Genomic DNA, 24,704 nt, shown 5'->3' with positions numbered 1-24,704 from the left:
TGCAGTCTTATCACCAGTAACACAGGAGAAGAGACCAGGCCCCATCTCACCACAATCTCCTTTCAGGCAGTTGTAGAGGGCAATAACGTCTTCCCTGAGCCCCCTCCTCTCCAGACTACACAACTCCAATTCCCTCAACGACTCCTCATAAGACTTGTGCTCCAGATCCATCACAGAATGGTTCTTGACAGCTCCAAATGCCTCTAAGCTCCAGTGATACTGCACAGACTTTGGAAATCTACCCTATCTTGGAAACTCTTGCTTTCCTGGCCACCATCAACTCATGAAAAACAATTAAAATGCAGAATTTAGCAGCACTCCTCTATTCAGAAATTGCCACTGCTACCTAAAACACTTCATACAAACCCCTTTAATACAAAGAAGGCTTACTCAGATTTGATGGTTTAAAAAGGAAAGACCAAGCTCAATCCATGCATGGGATGAAATGCAAGGCATTTCTAGGAGCAACTGCCTCAGGAAGAGATGTTAAGAAATGACCCTGACATCTGTATTATGGAGTCACCATCTGAGGGAACCTGAGCAGCTGCAGTAATACTGAAAGTACTAAGAAAAGGGAAGATTCCCCCTCCAATGATCCCCAAAAGAGGAAACACAGATGAGAGATTTCAGATACTCTGAGAAGTCCCAGTATTTCTCGACAGCTCATACAGTAAGTGACACATCTTAAGAGCTGAAAAACTGTCTCCATGAGGCTGGGACAGGGAGGTTCTTTACGGTAACAGTCTGGGGCTGCTGGTGCGTGGCTGACCAAGTCACTAAATGCAACTACCAGGAACAGCCCCTCTTCCAGATACCTGCTCTCTTGAGGCATTTTAAATCAGCCCCAGGCTGAAGTACTGCAAAACTGAATTAACTCCACTCAGTCAAAGCTGGTTGTCAGCTTTGTTCTGGCCAGCAGTACAACCAGTCACTGTCCAGAAGAGCCCCCAGAAGGCTGCCTGCCCTTGCAGCCAGCGTTTGGCACACAGTTGGTGAATTCAACTGACCTTCGAGTTGGGTTAGAGCACGCTGTGGCTGAGGGCAGTGTCAAAGAGGGGCATTCAACTCCCATGCAAGACTTTCTGCAAATATCTTGATGGTAGTTATTTGCCATCTGCTCTGCTCTGGCCTTAAAGCAGAGGCAGCAAAGCTGGTGAAGAGCTACTGTTCCCCCCTTCTGCAGCAAGTTCACAGCAAGACGGTGTTTCGAGAAGGAAGCAGTAATAAAAGGGATTGAAAGGTCTGTAGCAGATGCAGTCTTTCAGAAAATAAAGTGTGAAATACTAACTAGAAACGTTTTTAATTTAAAAAAATGGGAATTCAAATGATATTATTAATTATTCACAAGACATTCTGGACAGCCACAGTATGCCACTGATACTTAACCAGAATCTTTCAAGTTAGGGTGTTGTTAAGGCTTTCAACAACTCAGCTTCTTGTAAGAATGAATGAGTATGTTCACATTAACCCTGCTCCTAGGAAATCAGAGACACTGATGGTGGAAGGCTGTTTCAGGGAAGCCTATGGAGCACTCCACGTGTGTAGAGAACAGACCAGAATGCTATGATTTTTTCAGTTGCTTCCCTTCAGAATAATTTGTTAGAAGAATTAATCTCACTGATAGTGACTGACAAACAACACTGCTCTAGGTCCTTGCTCTTGCCTGTTGTGCAGTCACAGTTTTAAATAATTTTATTGCTCTTTTCCTATAAATAGCCTCTTTTAAAGATTATTAAAAAAATAAATCAGATGTCATTACTGAGAGAAAGCAGGCTACATGAAGCCAGCAGATGGAGTTATTCAAGGAGAAGGCTTTAGGGTAAACGCCTTCCTGTAGCACTGATACATACATACAACCCATACTGCTGCTGAATTGCAAGGTTCTTTTGTTTGGGGCCAAATAACCCACAAGTTACATGCCTGAAAATAAAGTATATGCTTTTCAGATGAGCATCACGGAGTTAAGTTTTCAGAAGTGTACGTCCATCTGCGTGGCTTCATCCAGAACTTCATGCCAACTTAAAATTAAAGCATCTCAAGTGAGGTTCAAGTAGTATGTTTTAAGTAAGCACAATATTCTGCACATAATGACAAGGCCTCTCTGCCAGACAAAAACTGTCCATACAAAAACTCTCCCCTCTATCATTCACAACTGTTCCTGCAATCCTGGCATCACTGAAACCCTCAGGACTGTCCCCAAGGATTTCAGTAGATCAGGAATTTGCCTTAGAGCCTATATAATAGACAAATATACTCCTGTTAGTCTATCTAGAACGGTCTAAAGGTTTAAAGGATTTATATCCCTTCCACCAAGCCATCCACAGAGGGACAGAAGTGCTCCTACTCCATCTCGGCAAATAGTTAGGTTGCCTTCAACCACCACTGAGAGTGCTTCAAGCTAACACAGCCAACTCTGAACAAAGACTCCAAACATCCATGTAGTATACTAGCATGTGCTGGAAAAGTCTTCAGATTTTCCACTTTTGTTCTCATTTATTTATACTTGTCTTGATCGAAGAACAATTCTGAAGACAATTCTTTTCTTGTATGACAACCATACAAAGCACAAATAAAGAAAATTAGATACTGTCAGCTTCTACATCAAGCAGTTAGTAAGTAAACACTTTCATTTGCACAGTAGTAAGAAAAGAGTTATACCTCCTTTTTGCTCTCCTTGTTTTGTTCAACTTCAATATCAATAGGGTTGTTTCCATTCGCTTCCTCCATTTCGTCCTCACTGAAATACAAAAGTAAATAGTACTGTATTACTTTGTGAGGCTCTGTTTCTCTATAAATAACATGCCAAAAAATGTACAGATGCAATTCAGCAGCTTTCCTTATATTTTTTGACCAGGGTGGGCTCTTCGGTGGTCTGCAATTTTGGTTTGTTGCTTCCCCTCCCCTTCTGCCCCATTTATTTGTTTCTTAAGTCAAAAAAATTCTTAGTTCACAGAATCACAGAATTGTAGGGGTTGGAAGGGACCTCCAGAGATCATCGAGTCCAACCCCCCTGCCAAAGCAGGTTCCCTACAGCAGGTCGCACAGGTAGGCGTCCAGGCAGGTCTTGAACATCTCCAGAGAAGGAGACTCCACCACCTCCCTGGGCAGCCTGTTCCAGTGCTCCGTCACCTCACTGTAAAGAAGTTCTTGCGCATGTTTGTGCGGAACTTCCTATGCTGCAGTTTCCAGCCGTTTCCCCTTGTCCTGTCTCCACTCACCACTGAAAACAGTCTGGCCTCGCCATTCTGCCCCCCACACCTTAGATACTTATAGACCTGGATCAGGTCCCCTCTCAGTCTTCTCTTCTCAAGGCTGAACAAACCCAGTTCACTCAGCCTTTCCTCATAGGAGAGATGCTCCAGGCCCTTCACCATCTTCGTGGCCCTCCGCTGGACTCTTTCCAAGAGATCCTTGTCTTTTTTGTACTGGGGAGCCCAGAACTGGACGCAGTACTCCAGATGAGGCCTCACCAGGGCAGAGTAGAGGGGGAGGATCACCTCCCTCGACCTGCTGGACACGCTCTTTTTAATGCACCCCAGTAAGCCATTGGCCTTTTTGGCCACAAGGGCACACTGCTGGCTCATGGCCAACCTGTCGTCCACCAGGACACCCAGGTCCCTTTCCGCAGAGTTCCCCTCCAGCAGGTCATCCCCCAACCTGTACTGGTGCATGCAATTATTCCAATTATTCCATAGTTGTAAAGATACTAGAGATATTTATTTTAGAGAAAGTGGAGAGTGGTCTACTTATGCAAAATAAGTCTGCTTGGGTGGAGACTGGATACATAGCTAACAAATTTTCTTTAAAAGAACATCAGACACTGAGAATTCTAACTTCAGGCAAACCCAGACAGAAACAAAGATTTAGAATACCAGCAAGCAGTTCTAACACAGACTTCATACAACTCTAACATTTAACCAGAATGATATGCACAAGATGAACTCCCTCAAGAACAAACATTAAAATGTTGGGTTCTTTTTAAGTCACAATCTCCAATTTCATCCTCCTTTGGAAAAGAAAATGAGGTATCAGTTACAGAATAATAAAATGCATGAAATTGGGGCCATATTGAAAGTGACCTTGGCACACCTGGACAGATTGGCTTCATTGGAATTTTAATCAGACATTAAATCGAATGTATTTTCACCGTTTAGAGTTTTTGTACTGTACACAACTAAAGTTAATTGCACCATTTGGGATGATGCCCAGAAACTGAAGAAATAAGCTGATCTAATCAAAGCGTTTTTTTTAAATTACTATATGAAAAAAAAAGTCTATTTTGTCATGTCAAACTTCACAGCCTGGAGGAGGAACTTCAGCTGGATGAGGTATGTCACAGCAGCTCCAAGCTAGGCAGGAGAACCCAAGGGGAGCTGTGCTCAGTGTGGGTATTTCCGGAGGAGCAGGGAACAACAGGCTGGCGTGTGCCACAGGTAAGGCAGGTGCTAAGGAATACTCACAACAGTGACTCATGGCTGCCTCCTTGCAGCTGTGCAGGTGTCACTTAAGGAACTCACTGCTGGGTGACTTGACGTCCATCACTATGAGGACAACCACTTTACAAGCCACTCCTGCAACCCCCTGCTGACCCACAGGATATTTCATTTGTACAGTCATGATTCCAAGAAATACAACTCTCAAGGACCCCTCTGAGATTTGCATGTACAAGACCCCTTGCACACAACCAGCAAGAGCTCCTGAAAACCTGGTTCCAAATGCACTGGGAGCTGTTTTCATGATAACCTGAAGAATAGGTGAACTTCCCTGCCTAGCCACAGCAGAGAAAGCACAGCACTTGAGCAAGACACCTCAGGCTGCCTCTTCCCTTAACCTCATCCCCAGCAGAGCTGCCTCGTGTTCTCAACTGGGCCCAGCTGTCAACCTTTCTGCAGAAACCAAACCCCACAGGCTTCACTGTGCTGGCAGTTTGCTCTCAAATTCCAACAAGTTCTCCAGACACAAACTAGATCAAAACCCACTCACTCACTCTTGCAGTTTTAGACAATGATCATTATTAACTGAAAGACATTCTTGAGATTTTGCCAACACCCAGTGGCTCAGTACTACATCAAAACTTGGGTATCGTGAACTCACCCAGCTTTGCTCCCACACTCCACGTGGGTATGCTGACAAACGCTTGGATTTGTAGGGGCTTGACTACTTGACACAGTGGAGGGGAAGAAGGGAAGCCTAACATCAAGCTGTAGATGTAATGCAAATTTATGCATTTCCAACCTAGCTGCCTTCCTCAAAGGTTCCAACATCACAGTACAAGGCTGCCCAGACAGTTCTTCCCCAGCCTCCTTGTGGCCAGAGGATATGGACCAGAGAATTGTCTTTCCAAATGGCAGTGATTCCATTTTATGAGCACAGAACAAAATTAAAGAGGCAGTATAGACAAAAAAAATCTTAAACTACATAGTACTAGACAAACACACATTCCTTATAACTGACATTTTTCCTCCTTACAAATTAGAAGGAAATAAGCAGGATGGGAAGAAGAAAATCAAGACAGCCTCTGCATTGAAGAACACAGTGAGGAAGAGAAAGCCAGGCCAAATATCAAATGTGCTGCCTGGTAGTTTTCTCCCCAGTCTTGCCTGTTAAACAAGCACTGTTGATCAAGTGGAAAGACGGGAGAGGTTGAGTGACTCAGTATAGCACATCTCAACCCTGGAAATGTCTTTCCTCCCCCCTCCCAAACAGGGCTCCGTCATCCAGCCCTGGAGCCAGCACACAGCTGGAGCAGCAACTCCTTGGAGGGAAAAGCTTTTACAGAACTTTGCTCAACTTAGGAGTTTACCAAAGCCAGACACGCTTCAAGATTGGGCAAGTTTGGCTGCAAAGACACGAGCAGCATTTTAGCACAGGTTGAGAAGGCACCTATGTTAAGCAGACAGACCTGTTGCTGTTTAAAGGGATGGCTTTCCCTCCAAAACATCTGAGACCACCATGTTTCTGAGGCCTTAGAGCTCCAGAATGAGGCAAAATCACCAAGTGGCATTAACTTTGCAGTTATCTCCAGCAATAGACACGAGACCTCTGGCTGAGCCACCTCTGTAAATGGCACACAGGGGTACCCAAGAGAGCGAACATGCAGAGAAAGCTGTACCTGCAGGATTTAAAAGCTCACTAGCTAGTAAGCTTCCGACTACCATCACCCTCAGATCTCAATACAACCAGTACTTCTTGGGGCATCCCTGCCAAAGGGCTTACCCTAAGCTTCCCTGCAACCTCTTCTCACTCACTCAAATAAAAAATGGCCTGACTTCACTTATCTCAGGGAATACAGCTTGACCTGAAAACCTCACTCACAGGTTTTCATGTGAAAGGCGGAGGAAAGGGGGTGTGGGTGCATATGCATGGGCTCAGAGGTGCTGCACTGCAACCTATGCCACACTGAGTACATGTTCTCATTCTCCTGAGTATTACAGAGGAAATAAAGGCAGGTTTCTAGTTTTTATTACTTACATTGTGCTACTCATTTTCTGGCCCTGCTGACACCAGTGCTAAACAGCTTGTAAACATCAGTTTTAATTTCATTTTCTCCACCCTCAAGCAGTATCAGAAAAAAAAAAAACAACACCTAGCATGTTGGGATGGTGACCATTGCACTAGAGGGTAACCAGGAATTGCACAGTGTTGGTGAAGGGAGCACACCTAATTGCTGACACATTCTTTTTGGCTTTAAGCAAAGCAAAACACGCATAACGGGGTGGGGGAAAAGGCATGGTACCAGAAAACATGAGGGAAAATCCTATGGCTAGTTTCTTACAAGCTAACAGTAATGTCTGAGATAGTCTAAAGAAATCAGTGTGTGTCAATACCCAGCCTTTCTGCTTGCAAACCTACCTTTCCTCACGTTCCCTTTTTTGTTTACGAGCATGACGGTCCATCACGCTAGTTTTAGTCCTTGTCTTCTTCCAGGAGTAGTAAAATTTCACCAGGCTGGCTATTGATTTGTCAGGAAGCTGCAAATTAAACATGTATCCTTTTATACGCTTATATGTAAGGTATCCCCAGGAGTACACATACAATTGGTCTGTTTTTGTCAAGGAACATCTGATCTCTCTACTTTGAATTCTCTCAGAATGTCAAGAAAAACAGTTCTGCAGCCTTGCAAAAAAACAAAAAACAAAAAACAAAAAAACAGAAACACTGTTTCAGGCTAAAGTCATCTATTTGTGACATTAAAATCTCTAAAGAACATCTCCTCAAGCGTTCAACCAACCAGGCCAGGTAGCTGTTTCTCTTCACATCAAGGGAACATAGCAAAAGCAAACCCAAAACAGGACCTTGAGAGTGAACAAGCAGTTTTAAAAGCTAACACAGGCATGTGGAAGCAAATGTAGGAATTGCTGAATGGCAGGCTATATCCCAAACAGATCTTTGTTACTGGGTTAAAAAGCCCCATTCACATCACTCATGTGATGAAGCATATGCAAAGGTCTCAGCAAAAGATGTTTTCAAAAGGTGAAACATTACTGTATGGTTAATTGAGGATATAAGAAAACCACAAGTCAGATATTTTTTTAGTCCTCTTACTGTAACGTCATTACCCTGTGGTTATGAATAAGAAGTCTGCCTCAGAACAGACTAAAGCTACATTAACTCTGCTTGGGAGGTATTCAGCATGCACATTCTTACACAGGATTTCTACAAGATAAAAGTCCAGCCTTTTGCTGAATAAAACATGTTTTAGGTGAGCTTGTGATTCAGCTCAGAGGGCCGCACGAGTGGGAAGAAAACAAAACTGAGCAACAGCCAAATTACTGAGATATTAGAGCTTAAATCTTCACTTGAGATAAGCTGGTTCTCAGACTGCATATTGACTTTAAGTCCTAATGGATCACACCAAACTACCACCCCGGCCCACAATTACACTCAGGCATAAATCCATCTGCTCAGGCCAAAATAGCTCACTGTGCAGGCACAGTGTGTATTTGGATGTGGGGCTGCCAATAGCCATGCAGCAGGCTGCTACGTTGGAATTAAAGAGTTCCACAGAACAAACTCAGGGACAAGGCTGTTTGTCCCAAACATCAGCTTGGCTATACGCACATGCTAAGAGTGCCAAAACATCAGAATCAGCTCCGGTAAATAATGTAACTCATCTTCCATTCCCTGGCTTCAGCGACTCTCTCGTTGGTTCCAAGCCGCACCGGTGCTAATAGGCCAACAGATAGAAACTAACAACTAACATGCTCCAGAGCCATTGATTCCTGTCCCCTGCTAAACACAAAGCTTTGTGCCATTTAATTCCTTTTATGCAGGATGGCTTTTCTGGGAGCAACAGTAAAAGAAAAATATACCTAGGGAACAGTGTACGAGTTTGGCATCCCTGTACTGGATGCACTTCACCCAGGGACAGCATCATGCTTCTGCACATAATCTGAGTTGTAATTTTTTTGCTCTGGCATTAAACTGAGCAACAGGTCATATTCCTTCCTCCCCCACAGGACATGCCCCTGCTCTTTCCCCCTGAGCAGTAAATTAAAAACAGAGGAACAAAGAAGAAAATTGCTTCAACCTTCAGGAGTCCACAACTTCTGAACTCTCCTGACTGCCTGCATCAGCTGCCCAGAGCACGTGCAAGCCTCAAACCAATGCAACTGGATGCTACAGGACTCTGAGAACAAATGAACAGTAAGGGGACATTCGAGGAGGACATGAGGAGAACAAGCCTCTTATTCTTCCACCTTCTGTAAAAAAGGGACCTGACTCTTCAGTGACCTCCCTTCATGCTTGGGAGGTAGGTTAACCTTCAATAGGATCTGCAACGCAGGCCTTCACCTCCACCTTAGAGATGAACAAACTGTAACCACATGGGTCACAATCATGGTTGAAGGAGCATGGAGAAGAGTTTGGTTCCCTCTCTGGTGGCAAGCTAGTCAAAAACAGACTCAGAAAATAAAAATCTACATTCCATCATCTCTATATTTCAAAAGGCAGCCTCATCACCTTTTGCTTGAAGTTGGGTTTTTGACACCCTGCCCCCTTACCCACGCACACCTCAGCAATTCCCTTTCAGGCAAAAGCCTACCCTTGAAGCTTTCAATAACAGTTTTAAAAATATTGTTAGAAATTGAAAGCAAAGGACTGACATGATATACAAACCTTCACCACACATCCACTGACAGTCCCAAATCACATTAAGCACAGACTTCACGCTCAAAATGAATTCCTAAAAAGCAAGCTGCAGGAAAGGAGTCAACTTTGCACGGAGATAATCTTTACTCCATGTGTGGGTGGGCATGTGTGTACAGACCATGCTTGAACTCCAGCTGAGACAAACACTACTGCAGCACACAGGGGACTGAAAACCATAATTTCCAACCAATAAAAATTGCACAGTCAGAATTTATACTGAGCTGGCAAAGCACTTCAGGAAAACACTTCCGTATGGACTCCAGAAGCAGTGCTGTTTTTAGTCACAATATTACTTTTCCTCCAATCTTCCCTTCGGCCTCCTCTCTCTCAGAAGTGTTACACAGCAGCTCGGCACTGAAGATTGTCCAATTGTCTGTTCTGCTTTTTCAGCCTTCTGACACTACTTACCATCTGCTGGATCCTGTGAAAGGTTTTCCCATGGAAACTGAAAGCCTGCTCAAACAAGACCTTGTCTTCCACTGTCCACTCATCTGGGAATGGAGTGAAGTTTGGCAGATCCGCCAAAGATTTCTCAATGTTGTGCTTGTGCCAAAACAGCATCCCAAGAGCCTAGAAATAACAAGGACACCACAGGGACAACTGCAATCACAAGTAGCATTATCATTGCAAAGGAACAGCTACAGGATTTTTTTCGGGCACCAGGTTAACCATAATTTTCAGTTCCCAGCTATGTCAGACACGTGTGTGTGCAAGAAACCTGGAATCTGACCCACATTGTTACACACTGAGCAAATTGAAATTTAATCAAATTATGGAGATAGTAAAATTAGGAAGGAGTAACAGCTGAGAGACAGGAGAAGAAAAAAACTGAAGTGATTCCAACTAGACTGATCACTATACGCACAGAAAAGCTAAGCAAAGCCATGAGAAGGCCACCTAAAAGCCAGACTGAACTTGAGGAAGCTTCTTGACATTGCTGAACTGTCACCATTTCCCACACAGTCAGGAGGGCTGCAGGTTGGAGGTTCTTCTGGTGGCAGAGGTTCTCGTTGGTTGTTTAGAGGCTTATTTTTGAGGGGCAGGGCAAGAAAAGGTGAGAAGGTGGATGAAAACACAGGAAAGCACAGGGCAAACAGTGTGTGCAACCCTGACCTGCTGCTAAGGTGTCCCCATCTGAAAGGAGAAAATAATCTCATTTAGGGGCAGCTCATTTGTTTCTGTAGGCTATGTCTCTCTCACTTTGCTGCAGCAGTCTGTGGAACTGAAAATCAGACAAGTATGAACATTACTTCACCACCTGCAAACAGCCCCTCCTGTATCCCCCAGACGTGCATCTCAAGCCACCCCTCTCCTGAGGGCACGCAGCTCACATGCATTATGACACATGGCTGCATCTGGCACAGCATTGACCACTGTAAGTCATTCTGGGAATGCCTGACTCTGCAGAGCTGGAAACCAGCCTTGCACAAGGGCTGCAAAGAAAAAACAACCCCTAACATGCTGAGTAAAACACCAGAGTAACCTGCTTGTCATATGCAAACTCAGTTTGGGTTTCACAGCCTCAGTAATCCCCACCTAGTAGTTTCATCCATTCCACTCAGAGCTACTAAATCACTCTGAATTTGGGGCTTCCCCATTATGCTTTGCTATGCAAAAAGCAGTTCCTTTTTGGATTCTTGCTTCACTGAAACTGTGCAGAGGGGCAAGACTACAATCATTAATCTTACCCGAGATTTTGCCCTGACCCTGCTGGCCTTTCAGAGCTGTCAGAGCACTTTTCTATCCCCCACTCACAAGCCCCCTTTCGCCAAGAGTTGGAACAAGAGAAAGTCTTGGTCACAACACAGTTGCTCAAGGTGTCCCAGATGCCACAAACTCAGTTACATCCATCTACTTTGGCAAGTGTGGAGCGAAAGAAGCTTCTCTGCAGGCATCAAGGACCAAGTTTTCTGTCTCATCATTCTCACCAACTTCACATTAGTGCTATACAAAACTTCCATAAGAGAAAGCAAGGGAAAAACATGGAATGAGCCATTTGGGTGTTAAATACTGCTAATTACTAGTAAGGGCCAATGGGATAGCTGCTTACACAAAGCAAATGAAATACAGAAAGACTTTCCTTATTGCTGCAAAAAAGCCACATGCATTAAAATAAAAAAAAAAAAAACACAGCAAAGATGATAGCATTGTCAGATGTACATGATAAGCCTAAGCACCAACAATATTCGTATACACCCCTCCACCACCATGCTCCCTGAGGAGAGCACTCTGGAGTCTCACACTCAGCTTTTCCAGCCTCCTTTGTCCCAGGACGCATGATCCAGGCTGGCAGAGGCACAGCACACAGCCAACCCACTGCAGTACTCCCAGAGCTCAGCACAACAGCCTGCCAGCACCAGTTGAAACAGGCTGCCATGATGAAGGCTGCCTTTTGCCTGCCCACAGCTGGCAATGTTGAGGGGAGCCCTAGCAGCATAGCCCCAAGCCCCCATCAGTCACCTGCTGGCAGTGGAGCCTACAGCATGGCGCTGGGCCACGGGCAGAGTAGGGACAACAGCACAGGAGCCACTCGCAGCATGGATGCAGCCAGTTGGATGGGAGAGCCTCTGGGCAGAGCTGGGTGTGTGCCCCGGACACCAGCCAGGCAGCTCACCATTCACTTCAACAAGCCGACACGTCTTCATCAGCAATGGTAGGCTTTGGGCAGGGGACACAGATGGAGGAATGGGAATCTGTGTTACAGCGTTAGCCAAGACACCTGCACGGTGGCCCGAGGAGAATGGCTGTCCGGGGAGATGTGTGTGGGCAGGAATACACCAGCCAGCAAAGCCCAAATCCTAAAGCTCATTCTGACTGGCTTCCAGAGAGTCTGTATGGGCTTTTCCAGAGGTACTCAGCCAACAGTGACTCTGATACCTGCTTAAGAGGAAGTGTCCCTTGGTGACACAAATCATCCTGATTTGAAAGCCCTGACGCTAGTCCCTCTGATACAAAGTGAGAATGTGCTTTGCAGATGGAAGACAGATCCTTCCCAGCTATTTCCTAGAAGTGCCTAGCTTGGCTGCCCAGTAAATATTAAAAGATCCAGGGCACATATACATCCCAAAGGACATGGGACACATCTCCAGAGCACCAGTGCTAGGGAAAGAATGAGAATAGAGTTAGGAAGAGCACTTATACATACAACTCAACTACTCTGTCCTGATTGGAAGTCCCCTAACTTCTCTACTGTACTCAGAAGATAGGGGCCAAGGGGAAGACAGATGAGCTAGAGATGCTTGAAGAGTGGGAGATATCTATTTGTAGCATTTACAGGAAAAGAAATCTGTGTTAGCCAAATAAAGTTTTCCAAAACAGAAGAATTCAGTTTGTTTAAAAATCACAAGCCTCATTTTCATCCATCTTCTGGATCAGTCTACTTGGTGGATACTTCTTCACTGAAATCACAAAACCCTAAGGCAATCTCTCTTAGCAAATATTACCCACTATTTCCAGTACTAGGATATACCCAGCTCAATCGACATGAGCCATCAGGGATTTTTTCTGGACTTACGTCCGCAGGCTTTTGGTACTTTTTTCTTCCTTTTATTGCAATTTTCTAGTCTTAGAAACTATAAATATACACTCTGATCATCCCTGATTTTGCTGAAAGTTTTTCTGGCTAACTCAATCCTCATATCCCACAAGAAATCTTTTTGAGGATGACTATCAACCACTGAAAGCCTGACTCAAAGATGACAGCAGAGTCATTTAAATAGAACCCCTGCCTGACCAAATCACTGGCTTCTATGCTAATGGCCTGAGCCTGAATTTCATGAATTTGCAAGTTTTCTGAGAATCTCTTTGCAGAAACAGTATGCAATTTGCTCATACAGTAGATCATGCAATTCCCTGCCTTACCTTTTCGGAAAATTATTAGTGAATATGGAAACTCCAAAAAGAGCTCAGAAAAACTTCCCAGTCACAACTCACCTCCCTTGACAAGTGTTAAAACTGATGCTAGTGACAGAGACCATCAGTACACAGTCTTAGACCAAGGAAAGGAGAGGTTTGCCCCCTCAAAAATGGATTTCAATCTCAAAGCTAAGGGCACTGGTTAGCCTTAGGGATAGCTAGACACCTGAGCTGTTATCTGTGAACTGCAATACAGTTTGCAATACAGTTTTAGGGTAAAAAGCCCTGGATATTGGTTTGTGGTGGTTCAACAGCTCATTCATTAATAACTGCCAAGACATCCATGAAGCAGACGTGGAGTGATCAATTAGAAAATGCAACACAAGCAGGCAGCTGTCCAAAGATGAGCCATCCCCACTAACCAGTCTTTTTCATGATGTTTGGGGGTTTCTAAAGTGTTCAAGGAGTGGTCATCACAGGAAGCATAGTGCCCATGGCCTAACTCCGCTAGAAATTATGATGCTGGTTTTGTTTTTCTTATCTTGACTTCTTATGCCAAATTCAGGGTGAGCTTTACACTCCCAGACGACAGGTCATCATTGCAAACAGCCAGTTTAGGGAGAAGCAGAAGAGAAAACACAAGCAGTACAAAGGGGAAGAAAGAGGCACTCGTAGGCAGCCACTTTAAGACAAGTTTCAATATCTGCTGAAAACAACTTTTTAAGTAGGGTAAGTATTCAAAGATTTATTACCTGTTCCATATTGTATCCATGCTTCTCTTTAGCAATGGCAATATATTCATCCACTGAAAAACAAAGAGAAGAAATAAGGGCATTTCATACAATGATCTCATCTCCTCTCCCCGGGCTAAAACCCAGTCCTGCAGCTGTGACTGCAATCATGGTCACTGTATCCTCCACAAAGAACTCAGGTGAGGAGCTACTGAATCCCACAATTCAAGAAAGGAAGGAAACAAAAGAAAAACAAACACCTAGATCCATAACACGCTTAAATGATACATGATACTCAAGTCAGTAACACGAAACATCATATACAGTATTTCAAAACCACAAATATTTTTGCATTAAAAGCACAAGCCTTTCTCCTATGGTCTGCTCATTTACTTGCTGAAGAGTTTCTAATACAGATCTTGTTCACCAGACTGTATAGACATGAGTTTTTCAAAGAGATATGAGCATCTCATTTTTTTCTTTAATTCCCCCACCCCAAAGCAGCTGTTCACTTAAGTACAAAACACTTAAACACAACCCATACCTTCCAATACTATCAGAATCCTGGTGCTGCACAATCACTGCAGATATCTTGGCAAATTAGTCAGGTCCTATGCCTCAGCAATTCTCATCTTGGATCAAGCCCCACTTCTATGAATTATTAGGCCCCTGTGAGCTTTTAACCTTTATAATATGAGGATGCCCTGAGGAGTTATATTTTGTATGGATGGGACTAAAACCCAAATGTCTATTTTAGTATGAGTGACTGAGCTTACTTTACATCCAACTGCACCCATTTGAGGACAAGATCAAAGTCAGCACTCAGTGCCGTGCTTCTGAACCTTGTGCTTGGTCATTATTTGACACACTGAGAAGATGGCATCCTTAAAAACAACGTGAGACTCCCACTGCCCCTGTTGGAAGCACGCTGGAAGCAGTGGTTGACCGTAAGATCCCTGATGTGCAAGTCCCCTGGAAGGCTTCAAATAGGTATGCACAGCCAGAATTCACTCACATACTTATTTTGAACTCTAAGGCGAGTCACTTAATAACGAGCTCAAAAATCCCCCCTCCTTTGTTTCTCTGCAGATACTCAGGGAGGGATGCAGTGAGATTCCTGTGCTGAGCACCCTACTGCCATAACGACATGGAGAGCATGCGCAGCACCCAAGGAAGGAAATGAGGCTGTGAGCACTGCAGCTGAGGAAGCCACAATTCCCACAGTTTGTGCCTCATGATTAACTTCAGCTCTCACATGTGCTTCTCCCACTTTTTTTTTTTTTGCCTTTGTGAGAATTCACAGTGAGTCTGTGGCATTTCTTAAAGTCATTTCTTCACATTGGGGCACTCCTCAATTCTTTTCTTCAACTGAGAGACCTAAGCAGTGAGCTCAGTAATTATGGGGCAAAACACAGGATAGATCAGAAAAGGCACAGTCTCTTCTCAGCCTATCATCATTATAAACAAATAAAACTTAGGTAGTTGAAGTAGACACCCTACCTTATTAGACAACAGAGCGCTTGATATCAACACCAGCCCTTCATTTGGCAACAAGATGCATTAACTAATTTTCACACAAAGGTGTTGCAAAAAAGGGTTAAGTGCCATAGGAAAGTCTGTTGAGAACACTGTTGGGGCCGCATGTTCTGGCAGGAGAAGAGCATGCATGACATACAGGCACAGTCAGCAAGGGTGCAGCTGCACGTCAGCAAGGACACCCTACCGAGCTCCAGCTCACCCAAGCTCCCACACGCTCTCCCCACTCACCAGAGCACAACAGGCACTCCCAAAGGCTGACAGAACTGCTGTTGGATCATGTTCTGGAGGGGTTCAGTCAAAGTTTTATTAGCCCTTTGAGGAATGGTGTAGCCACAGCCATTCATTTGCACCCCTGCAGCACAAACACATCTGTCTTTCCAAGTCAGCAAATTGTTTCTAAGGGACAATAACTATCCCTTCTTGCATTATGCAAACATAAAACAGTTGCACAGACTGTGGAGGTGACAGAAGCCGACTGAAATTGCTGCATTGCTTAATTGAACATCCTGTGAATTACAGAAAGGTAGGAACCTCTGAAGCCAGCTTTACTAGGGAAAGAAAAAGCTTGCAGACCAAGACCCTGGGGGACAACAGGATCCAGCAGGATTGCATAGGGGACAGCAAAGGGAACTGCCTCCTCCTCACACACTGAGCAACAAAGGGAACATCAGCAGGATGTGGGCAGATGCGCAACTTCTCATGCTCCCAGACTTCATAACCATACCAAAAGCAAAAGCTGCCAGGAAATCCTAAGTGCGGCATTTCCCAGTACTTCAGCTAAGTACTGTTGGCTTCCTTAGGACAGGTATTCCACATGCAGTGCTATATATTTTGTCTGAGGGGGAGGTGAAGGAAGGGGGAGGGAAAGGAGCTGAATTCTCTAAAGTCCAAGGCTGAATTAAGCCCCTGAATGCTAAGCACTGCTGCATTAACCAGCTCATTTTCACTGTAGAAAGATCCACAGTTCCTGATTTGACTTCAGCGTCTCATCCTTTAACATATGCAGAAAAGAGATGAGGTCGTTCTCCTCTTCAGCATATTAGCGTGCTTATGCCAGATTATTATAAGCAATGAAAAACTTCCTTCTTCCTCCCCATGCTTCCTACTCCCCAAAACCACAGTGGTCTTTTCTCTCCTAGCCCCACAAGGACATTAACAAGGATTCCCCACACCAATAGGACTTTTCTCGAATGAAGTCAGAATGCCACAGGGCCAAATAGCCTATCAGCAATCTGACACACTGAAAGGAGATAGGATGCTTTTCTTGTCATGGTGGGGGCTGCGTTACACCTCACCGTTACATGGGAGGAAGAGAGAAAGACAACAAGGTCATTAACCAACCACAAGCACACAGAAAAGCTCCTTCTAGAAGCATCTGCAGGCAAAGAAAAAATAAGACAAGGAGTATACCATTGTACTTTACTCTGGTACACAGGCAGGCAACGAGCTGATATAGCCCATTTTGCTTGTCATTTCTCAGCTAATCATGGGCTCATTTGCTTTGATGCTTGCACCATCTGAGAGGTCTGACAGTCTCTTAAGCAATCCCTACGCTTACTCCTCTTTACCATCTCCCTGTATACGAAGCGAGCAAGAAAGACCATGGCACCAACTGAGTCACAGGATCCCTTTAGTCTCTCATACCAGTAGAGCCTGGAATTGCCACAAGCTCAATGCTTCACATGCCACGCTAGATAAATAAGTGCTCTCTTCCATCTCTGCCTCCCTGATGCACTTCCAGCAAGCCCAGGGCAGCAGGCACGTGAAATTCTGCTCCACTGCATTTCAGTGGCATTCAGTCATGCTCAGCGTGTAACCCACCAATCTGTTTAGACATCAGAGCTCAGTGCCAGAGGAGCCTGGAGCAGAGCCCTGCTTGCACCAGAAGAGACAGCGTGCCAGCATGGCTCTTAGCTGCTTTCCAGAAGAGCGAGAGCAGAAGTGCAGTCTTGTCCCATTCTCCCCAGCATCAGCTATGCCTCCACAAGCTCTTCTAACAGCATAACTTTACCCAAACCAAGGAGATGAGAACATTCTCCCTTCCATGCAACTCATTTCTCAATTCTGAAAAGAAATTCATACACAGACCAGGCCACAAAGACAACATTTGGATAGAGACAGATGTGTGACACAGGAAACGCACCATTCCTGTGCAGGCTCTTGTTGCTACTAGAAACCAGATGAGGGGAGGACAGAGAACAGAGCAATAAACTGGTTTTGTTTTTTTTTGTTGTTGTTTTTGTTTTTGTTTTTTTGTTTGTTTGTTTTACCAGTTTGGCTACATCCTGTCTCCTGTACACATTTTAGCAGTGTGGAGATCAGCAGAACCCCCCTGCCCATCCCACAGTGAACACTAACCTAGAGAGCTCCTTCCTACAGCTAGCTATGCTCAGGAGGGCTGAAGTAGCACAAGAGGTGGACACAATGCGAACACAGAGCTTTGCATACACCGTCACAGCAGAGAGTGCTCAGATGCTTAAAAAAAATCCCCTCTTCCTAGCACAAGAAGGGAGATGACCAAAAATAAGACAACTAAAAACCCTGAGAGTAGCATTAACACAGGGAAGGGAGATGTAAGGGAATGAGAAAGGAAGCAAAGAAAGATGCCTCCCCTCTGTCATGTAGAAAGAGAAGAGCATGTGACCGAAATGGTGCCCTCAGCCCCCTGAATGCTGTGATTATTTCTAGATCATATTCTCACACAGCCTTTTTTCCTGCTAACCACCTTCCTACAAGAATTTTTCACTAGAGGCAAAAGAAAGGGGACGCTTCTCCCTGACATGAGCAAACAACTGCATTGCTGATTTTCAGTCCTGCATCCTCGAGCACTGAATTCAGAGATGTAAAACAAGAGCATTAATTTCAGGGTGGGAGAACTCTAAGAAGAGAAATGCCTGAAAGCGATGACTCCCCTCATCACCATTTCATCAGATGAAGCAATCACTCCAAGTGGGTCTTTTTGAAGAACTCTCTCTCCTCGTGCCCCACACCCTATTTGGTTTTTAAAGACCCCACAAGCATCACATCATGCTCGGTGGACTCACTGACCCCGAGCAGGGTTTGCAGCAGAAGCAGGAGAGCTAAAGCCCACAGAACGCAACAGGAATGCAGAGGTAGAGCTGTTGCTGCAACCTCAGTTCACCCCTATTACTGGGGTACTGCAGGAGCTCTGAACACTTTGCATATTACGTGATGCAATACCCTGGCAGAACAGGGTGAAATAAGGACAAAAAGCAGCCTTCACAGCCTTGGTAACGTGCTTCACAGGGTTTGATCAATTCTGGAACCTGTGAGGAATTTCGGATGTGGCTGTACATCTCCCCTTCTTCTCCCTCTTCATTCAGAGCAGAAAAAAGTCAAGCCCCAGAATAAATCAGTGTTATATAAGGGAAGTAAGGAACATGGGTTAGACATATACATGCAAAATTTTCCCAAATTTCAAAACACAGTTATGATAGCACACAAACAACTAACCACAGTTTCTACCTCGGCTGTAACAGCAGCAGCTGCATTGCCGTCTCATGGCTTCGGTGGAACACTCCTGCCACCTGGTGGCCACAGCATAGGGAGGAAGGAACAAAAAGCAAGGAATTCAGACAAGAGCCTCACTGAAGTGAGCTGCAACAGGAGGCAGCAGGGAGCAGGCAGAGATCAAAGAGAGATGGGCTTGACCACTTTCCTGGGCAGAATCACTTACAAAAGCAAACAAAACCCATCTACTTTAAAAAGCTAGTATGCCTCTGAAAAACTGCTTCATCTTTTTGCAAGACAATGTGCATCACAGGCAGGAGGAAAGGAGAGCCAGGACAGAGACACGTTGCTGTCCCTTCCCTCCTCTCAAGACTGGTTCTAGGAACCAGTGACCGTGACACAAAGGCAGCTTACACACTTCATGTGACTGAAGGTGTGAGAGGAATTGTGCTGTAGATAGAACTGAGTTAAGGCCTGTGAGCCAAGAGACTGTTGCAACCTCAGGGCAAAGAAAAACAGACCTTACTTGAGCAGGAACAAGATGGAATACCCTGCAGCAGGGGAACAGTACCGAGCCAAGGGACTGCACAGCACGCCTCACACTCCCACCCACCTAGAATCAGAGAATCACAAGGTTGGAAAGGACCTACAAGATCATCTAGCCCAACTGTCCTCCCATTACCACTGCTACCACAAGCTCTAAACCGTATCTTGTAGCTCCTCATCCACGTACTTACCTCCCATAGCTCAGATTTCACTTGTACATCACAACCTTCCCCCCCAGCCACTTCATCCCACCTGGGAGCACAGACATCTGCCTGAATCCCCAAGGAACAGGGCTGGAAACATGATCCATGCGAAAAATAGCCCATTCCTGCTGTTCTATCACCCTAACCCAAGCTGCAGTGAAGTCATACAAACCCTGAGTTTTAGTCAAAAGATACTGAAATGCCCTCATGAGTAGCTGCTGTCAGAAGAGGCAATCTTACACACTGCCAGCTGGGCAGGCTTTCTCCCTTATTTGACTTCAGCAAGCCATGAATGCTAGCAAAGAAACATACCTATTAGCCACCTTTTTTCCCCTTCTTAGTCCCCCCCCTTGCATGGCCAGAGGAAAGCCCAAAGCTGAAGCTCCAGTGATGGCTAACCATCTGACCCACCTGCCTTTCAGCTCCGCTGCATCAACAAGAAGGCTGTACTGCAGACACAGTTGTATTGAAATCCAGCACACTGTTTGCAGCTTGTCAGAACTATTTCAAGCTGTTTACCAGGAAAGGCCTTTTGCTAGCATGCATGTTTCTTTTAAAGCTTTCACCAACACAAGTTTGTTCCTAAAGTTGCCCCCTCAGTTGATGCTATCACATCAGGGCAAGAAAAGCTCAGCTACTGCTTTTGGTACAGATGCACTGTGTGTGATGGGGGGAGGAAGGTGTTAATGAGGACTACCAGAAGGAAGGAAAGCCAGCCGGCTATATATACTTACCTCCCTCACCCTGTAATGCTGCTACTGCTCTGCCTCAAAGGTCATGATAAGGATGCACGTGGAGGACTCTTCTCACACACGCAACACATTTCAGCTAGAAATTGTCCTGATAGCAAATACTGCTGTACTCGAGGAGCAGCACACCTTCTGTAGAAGGGAAGGATGAGGAATATCTGATAGCCGAAAGAACTGAAGACGAAACAGTACCCTCGGGACCCAGCAAAGAATAGGCAGAGCCACAATCAAATCACTTTGGAAACCTAATCCATGATGAGCATGTGGGATCTGAGCAAGGTTTGTTCATTCAGCAGTGCAAATTTGGTTCTAAATCAGACAGACGCACTTGATTTAATTAAGTGTAATTAACTAGAGCACATAGCATTGGGTTTGGAGCTGTGTAAGAACACAAACTACTATGCAGTACCTGCTAGTAGGAAGGGAATACTCCATCTCATGTATGACCTTCCAAGACACAGATAAGAAGTCAACAGACAGGATAATTGAATGAGGCACATTCCTGAACAACAAAGCAAGTTTACAGAATGGTTCTCCGCATTATTCAATACAATGCTCTCAATCCGGTATGAAGAGCCCTAAAGCCAGATTTATTCTGCTATCAAACCATGGCTTGAGGTAACTCTAAGGGAAGACTATACAGTCTCAGATTATATACTTCAAGGCAAGAGCATGCCCTTGCAATGCAAATAACATTATCGATACACTTGTGACAATAGGTAGTAGATTTTTTTAATCCTCATTTCATCAGATGGTTCAGTGCAATAGACATTAACATGGGTCAGAAGACTCATTCATCAAGATTTTATTATGTAAATTACTCATTTTCGCTCTCCTAAATAACAGCCGATCCAGTGCCTCGTTTCCAAAAGCCACAGATTCATTACTCCGGGAAAAAATAAAGAGTGTCACATAGTAATGACAGAGTCAGAATGGGAAGCCACAGATTCAGACTACTAGCTGTATCATGTAAGGTCCACCCTTGGTCTCATGCCTAGGAACATTCTCCAGTTATGCTGCAAACACTGAAGTTTGTAGACTGCAAAATGGCTGTACTACTGTTTCGAATTACATCAAACAACAAAACACCATGAAAATCATTTTCTGAATGAGCGAGCAAAGTAACTCATGACAGAAACAGCCTCACACACAAAAATAAAAACAAAAACAAACACACAGAGCACTCACTCTGGGTCAGCAGAGAATACTAGAAGGACTGATCAAGCAGCCCGCTGTCATCCAGTCTCAGAAGCCACCAACAAACACCCAGATTCAAAGCCCTCTGAAGAGGACAAAACCTTCCACAAGGTCCATTTCCTACACTCAACAAGATTTTGAGAGCTCTTGCCTCAAAACAGTTACATGCTCTATCATAGGAGCATAAAAAAAACACTATATCAAAGCCAAGCTCCCTAGACAGCATGGCGCAGGGTTTTTGTGAAGCATGAGGGCACACGCACAGAAGGGGCGTGTGGGAGCAGAAGAGCCATCAGGTTAAATTACAGCTCATTATTATTGCTACTGATAATAAAACCCGTCACAAGAGAGTAGAAGCCATGCTGACCCCCTTTATAATGCACACAAAGGCAAAAGAAATGAACAATTTGTCCCTTAGCCATCTCCTTAAAGAATGTCACTTAGGTGGATAGGACATATCAGGCAAAACAGCAAGAGGAAAAGTCAGAGCCATGCTGAGGAGCTACCCATAGCTGCTGGAAGCAGGACTGTGCGGTCACCCATCCCCAGCTCCACTGCAGCTGGAACAGGAGAAGCCTCTGCTCCTGGATGGCAAGGGGTTTAGTCACAAAGGCAACACTTATAATTGTAGTTATTCTTTGCTGCTGGTGCCCTTCTTTCCAAAGCCCAGCTGGAAGAGAAAGAATGGTCTGGAGCAGACCACTGAGACAGTTCTCAGTGACCCAGAAGGGCTCTGCACTTGAGTGACAAAAAGTTGTAGAACAAGATCAAAAAGGACAAGGAATAAGTGAAAGCAGCTTGATGTTGGATGAAAACTAATTCTTCAGTTGTAGCTTCTGAAGTATTGCTGAGAAGTACTCCTAGATTTATAGCTAAAAACTCATTTTCAGATGTTTGGGGCTGACCCCTCCAGAGAAAGTGAGTACCTTCCCACAACAACACTCTTAGCACTATTATGTCTGGATGCTGAGAATCAAAAATTACTTCTCAGACTTACCTGAAAGGCCCCATTATCCCCTGGGTGCAAGAAAGCTACAAGGGAGCAGAACAACAGAGACAAGAAACTCAGCACACAGGGTACTGCATAACTTACAGGTAGCAACGTATCCCAAGGGTGGCTGGGCCTCTGACCTCCGGCTGTCTGCCCCATCAATCTATTGAACATTTCTATTCCTGCTTGCTGCAGGAACAGGTCAGCTGCTTCACCACAGAACACAACAGGCCATGAACCAAAGCAACAAACAACTGTAGTTCTTCACACAATTCCTGGTACCTTATTCCCAGACAACAGGAGAACATGAGAAATAAAACAGGTTTACATTAAAAACACCATCTCTATTGGACATCAGAAATTGCATTTGGGCAAACATTCAGACTACCCTACTGTAGACAAGCTGGCACTCAGGAACCATAAACACTCAAGATATCCAATCCTATACTTGTTCATTTGTTGTTGGGTTTTTTTGTTTGTTTTTTTAACTCCATTTCCAAAAGGTCTGAAACCAATGAATTGTAGAAGTGTTTTTATCCCATCCAAGAGGTCCTTACAGAAAGGCAGCAGGCTTACACAGCCCGATCTTGGACAACATACACTTCAAAGTAGCCTGGAAATCAAAGTACATTATGTTGACAGGTATTAGGGTACTAAAAAAGTATATGAAATTAAGTCAGTTTATCTAAAGCCAGCCTACAGATCCACGTAGTACATGCTGACACACATTACATACAACATCCTCTCTTGAAGGCTGATCCTAAAAACCCGCAATAAATCAATGTAACTAACTAGGAGATCCTGGAATATCAGTGGTAGGTGGTCAACTCCTTTAATCTGATTTAGAAACCCAGTCCTTCCCTAGGACTGATACATAGGGACGAGCAGGACACAGGGTAATGGCCGCAAGTTGTATCAGAGGAGGTTTAGGTTAGACATAAGGAAGAACTTTTTCTCTCAGAGTGGTCAGGCACTGGAATGGCTGCCCAGAGAGGTGGTAGAGTCGCCGTCTCTGGCAGTGTTCAAGAGGCCTCTGGATGACGTGCTGCGTGATATGGTTTAGTGCTTGTGGTGGCAATGGTGATGAGGAGACGGTTGGACTAGATGATCTTATAGATCATTTCCAACCTTGTGATTCTATGACTCTATATTGTTTCTGATGCTTGCAGTGCTAGAAAATTCATAGCTACCTCTACCACTGCATGTATGTGTGAGAAGCACATGATCTGAAAAAAAAAACTTGAATGTAGGGAGTAAAAAAAGAGTGGGGAAAAATGGGAAAATAATCAGCAGGAGCAGTTCTTAATTAGAAAAAATAATGCTACAGCATACACATTCTTGTGAGGGAAGCTCTGGCACACACCCTCAGCCTTCTGAGCTAGCACCTCTGTAAAAGCCATACTCAGCAGTACTAACTCATCACAGCCAACTTATGGCCACGACTTCCTCAAGCATTTGTCAATGAAAGACAAACATACAAGAGCTCCTCCTTCCTGCACACGGCTCCCATCACATACTCATATGCACCCATTGGTGCTTTTGCTGACCTGCTCTAGGATTGAAAAAGAATAAAAGCTACCTCTCACATGCTAACCCTTCTTATTCTTACCTGAAAGCTACAGTAAGAGAGAAGAGGTCAGAAAAAGAGACCTAAGCCCTCTGAAACCCTCAGAGCCTGCCATTGCTGCTGAAGCCAGCAAGGCAGGGACACGCTCAGCCTGTTCCAGGGCTGTGCCAGAGCAGCAGGATGTAGCCGCAGCCTGCCAGTTCTCCTTGTACTGGTCCTACAACTTGCACAGCACCTATCAGGCTGGCTAGGACTGCTCCCAAACGCATTTCTAATCAAGGCTTGCTGCCAGGGTGACTCTTAACGCTGCCATCATCACTCCATTACATCCACATCATCTTGCCTCTAAACTTCTCTTATAAAAACGCCTCTTCCTAGTGCCAGCCCTGGTTCAATCCCTGCAGTAGCAACAGTAGTGGCAGCTGGCACCTCCAAACTGGGTCATCTCCGCACGTTCAGAGGCCTGTTTCACACTGCAGTGAGAATATGGAACAAACAGGTGGCAGGAGAGAACAAGGCACATGAGGATACTGGGGACTGCCCACCCTCCCAGCACAGCAGCAAAAAATTCCTCCAGGATTACTCAGCTACCTTAGACAAGGCAGCCTTCTCCTGGATACTCATGAGCACAGTTTCTACCTTAAGGAATTTTTTTTGGAGGAGGTGTTGGTTTTTGTTTTTATTCTTACATATATTTCTCAACAA

The 24,704-nt window shown here is 44.7% G+C and overlaps 1 protein-coding gene across 1 annotated transcript in view; it reads right to left on the bottom strand.

Moving 5' to 3' along the window:
• The window catches only part of RCOR1 (REST corepressor 1), a gene marked incomplete at both ends in the record, with an annotated part of 79,164 nt that overhangs the window by 7,391 nt on the left and 47,069 nt on the right, over positions 1-24,704 (bottom strand). Inside the window, 4 exons of the mRNA XM_079537243.1 lie at positions 2,659-2,737; positions 6,853-6,971; positions 9,559-9,720; positions 13,758-13,810. Of these exons, the coding sequence (XP_079393369.1) occupies positions 2,659-2,737; positions 6,853-6,971; positions 9,559-9,720; positions 13,758-13,810 (413 nt within the window). The remainder of the gene's footprint in view (positions 1-2,658; positions 2,738-6,852; positions 6,972-9,558; positions 9,721-13,757; positions 13,811-24,704) is intronic.

Source organism: Tetrao urogallus (assembly GCF_951394365.1).
Source record: "Tetrao urogallus genome assembly, chromosome: 6".
Lineage (NCBI taxonomy): Eukaryota > Metazoa > Chordata > Aves > Galliformes > Phasianidae > Tetrao > Tetrao urogallus.
The sequence above is the reverse complement of the archived record's forward strand: the minus strand, read 5'-3'. Positions and strand labels throughout refer to the sequence as shown.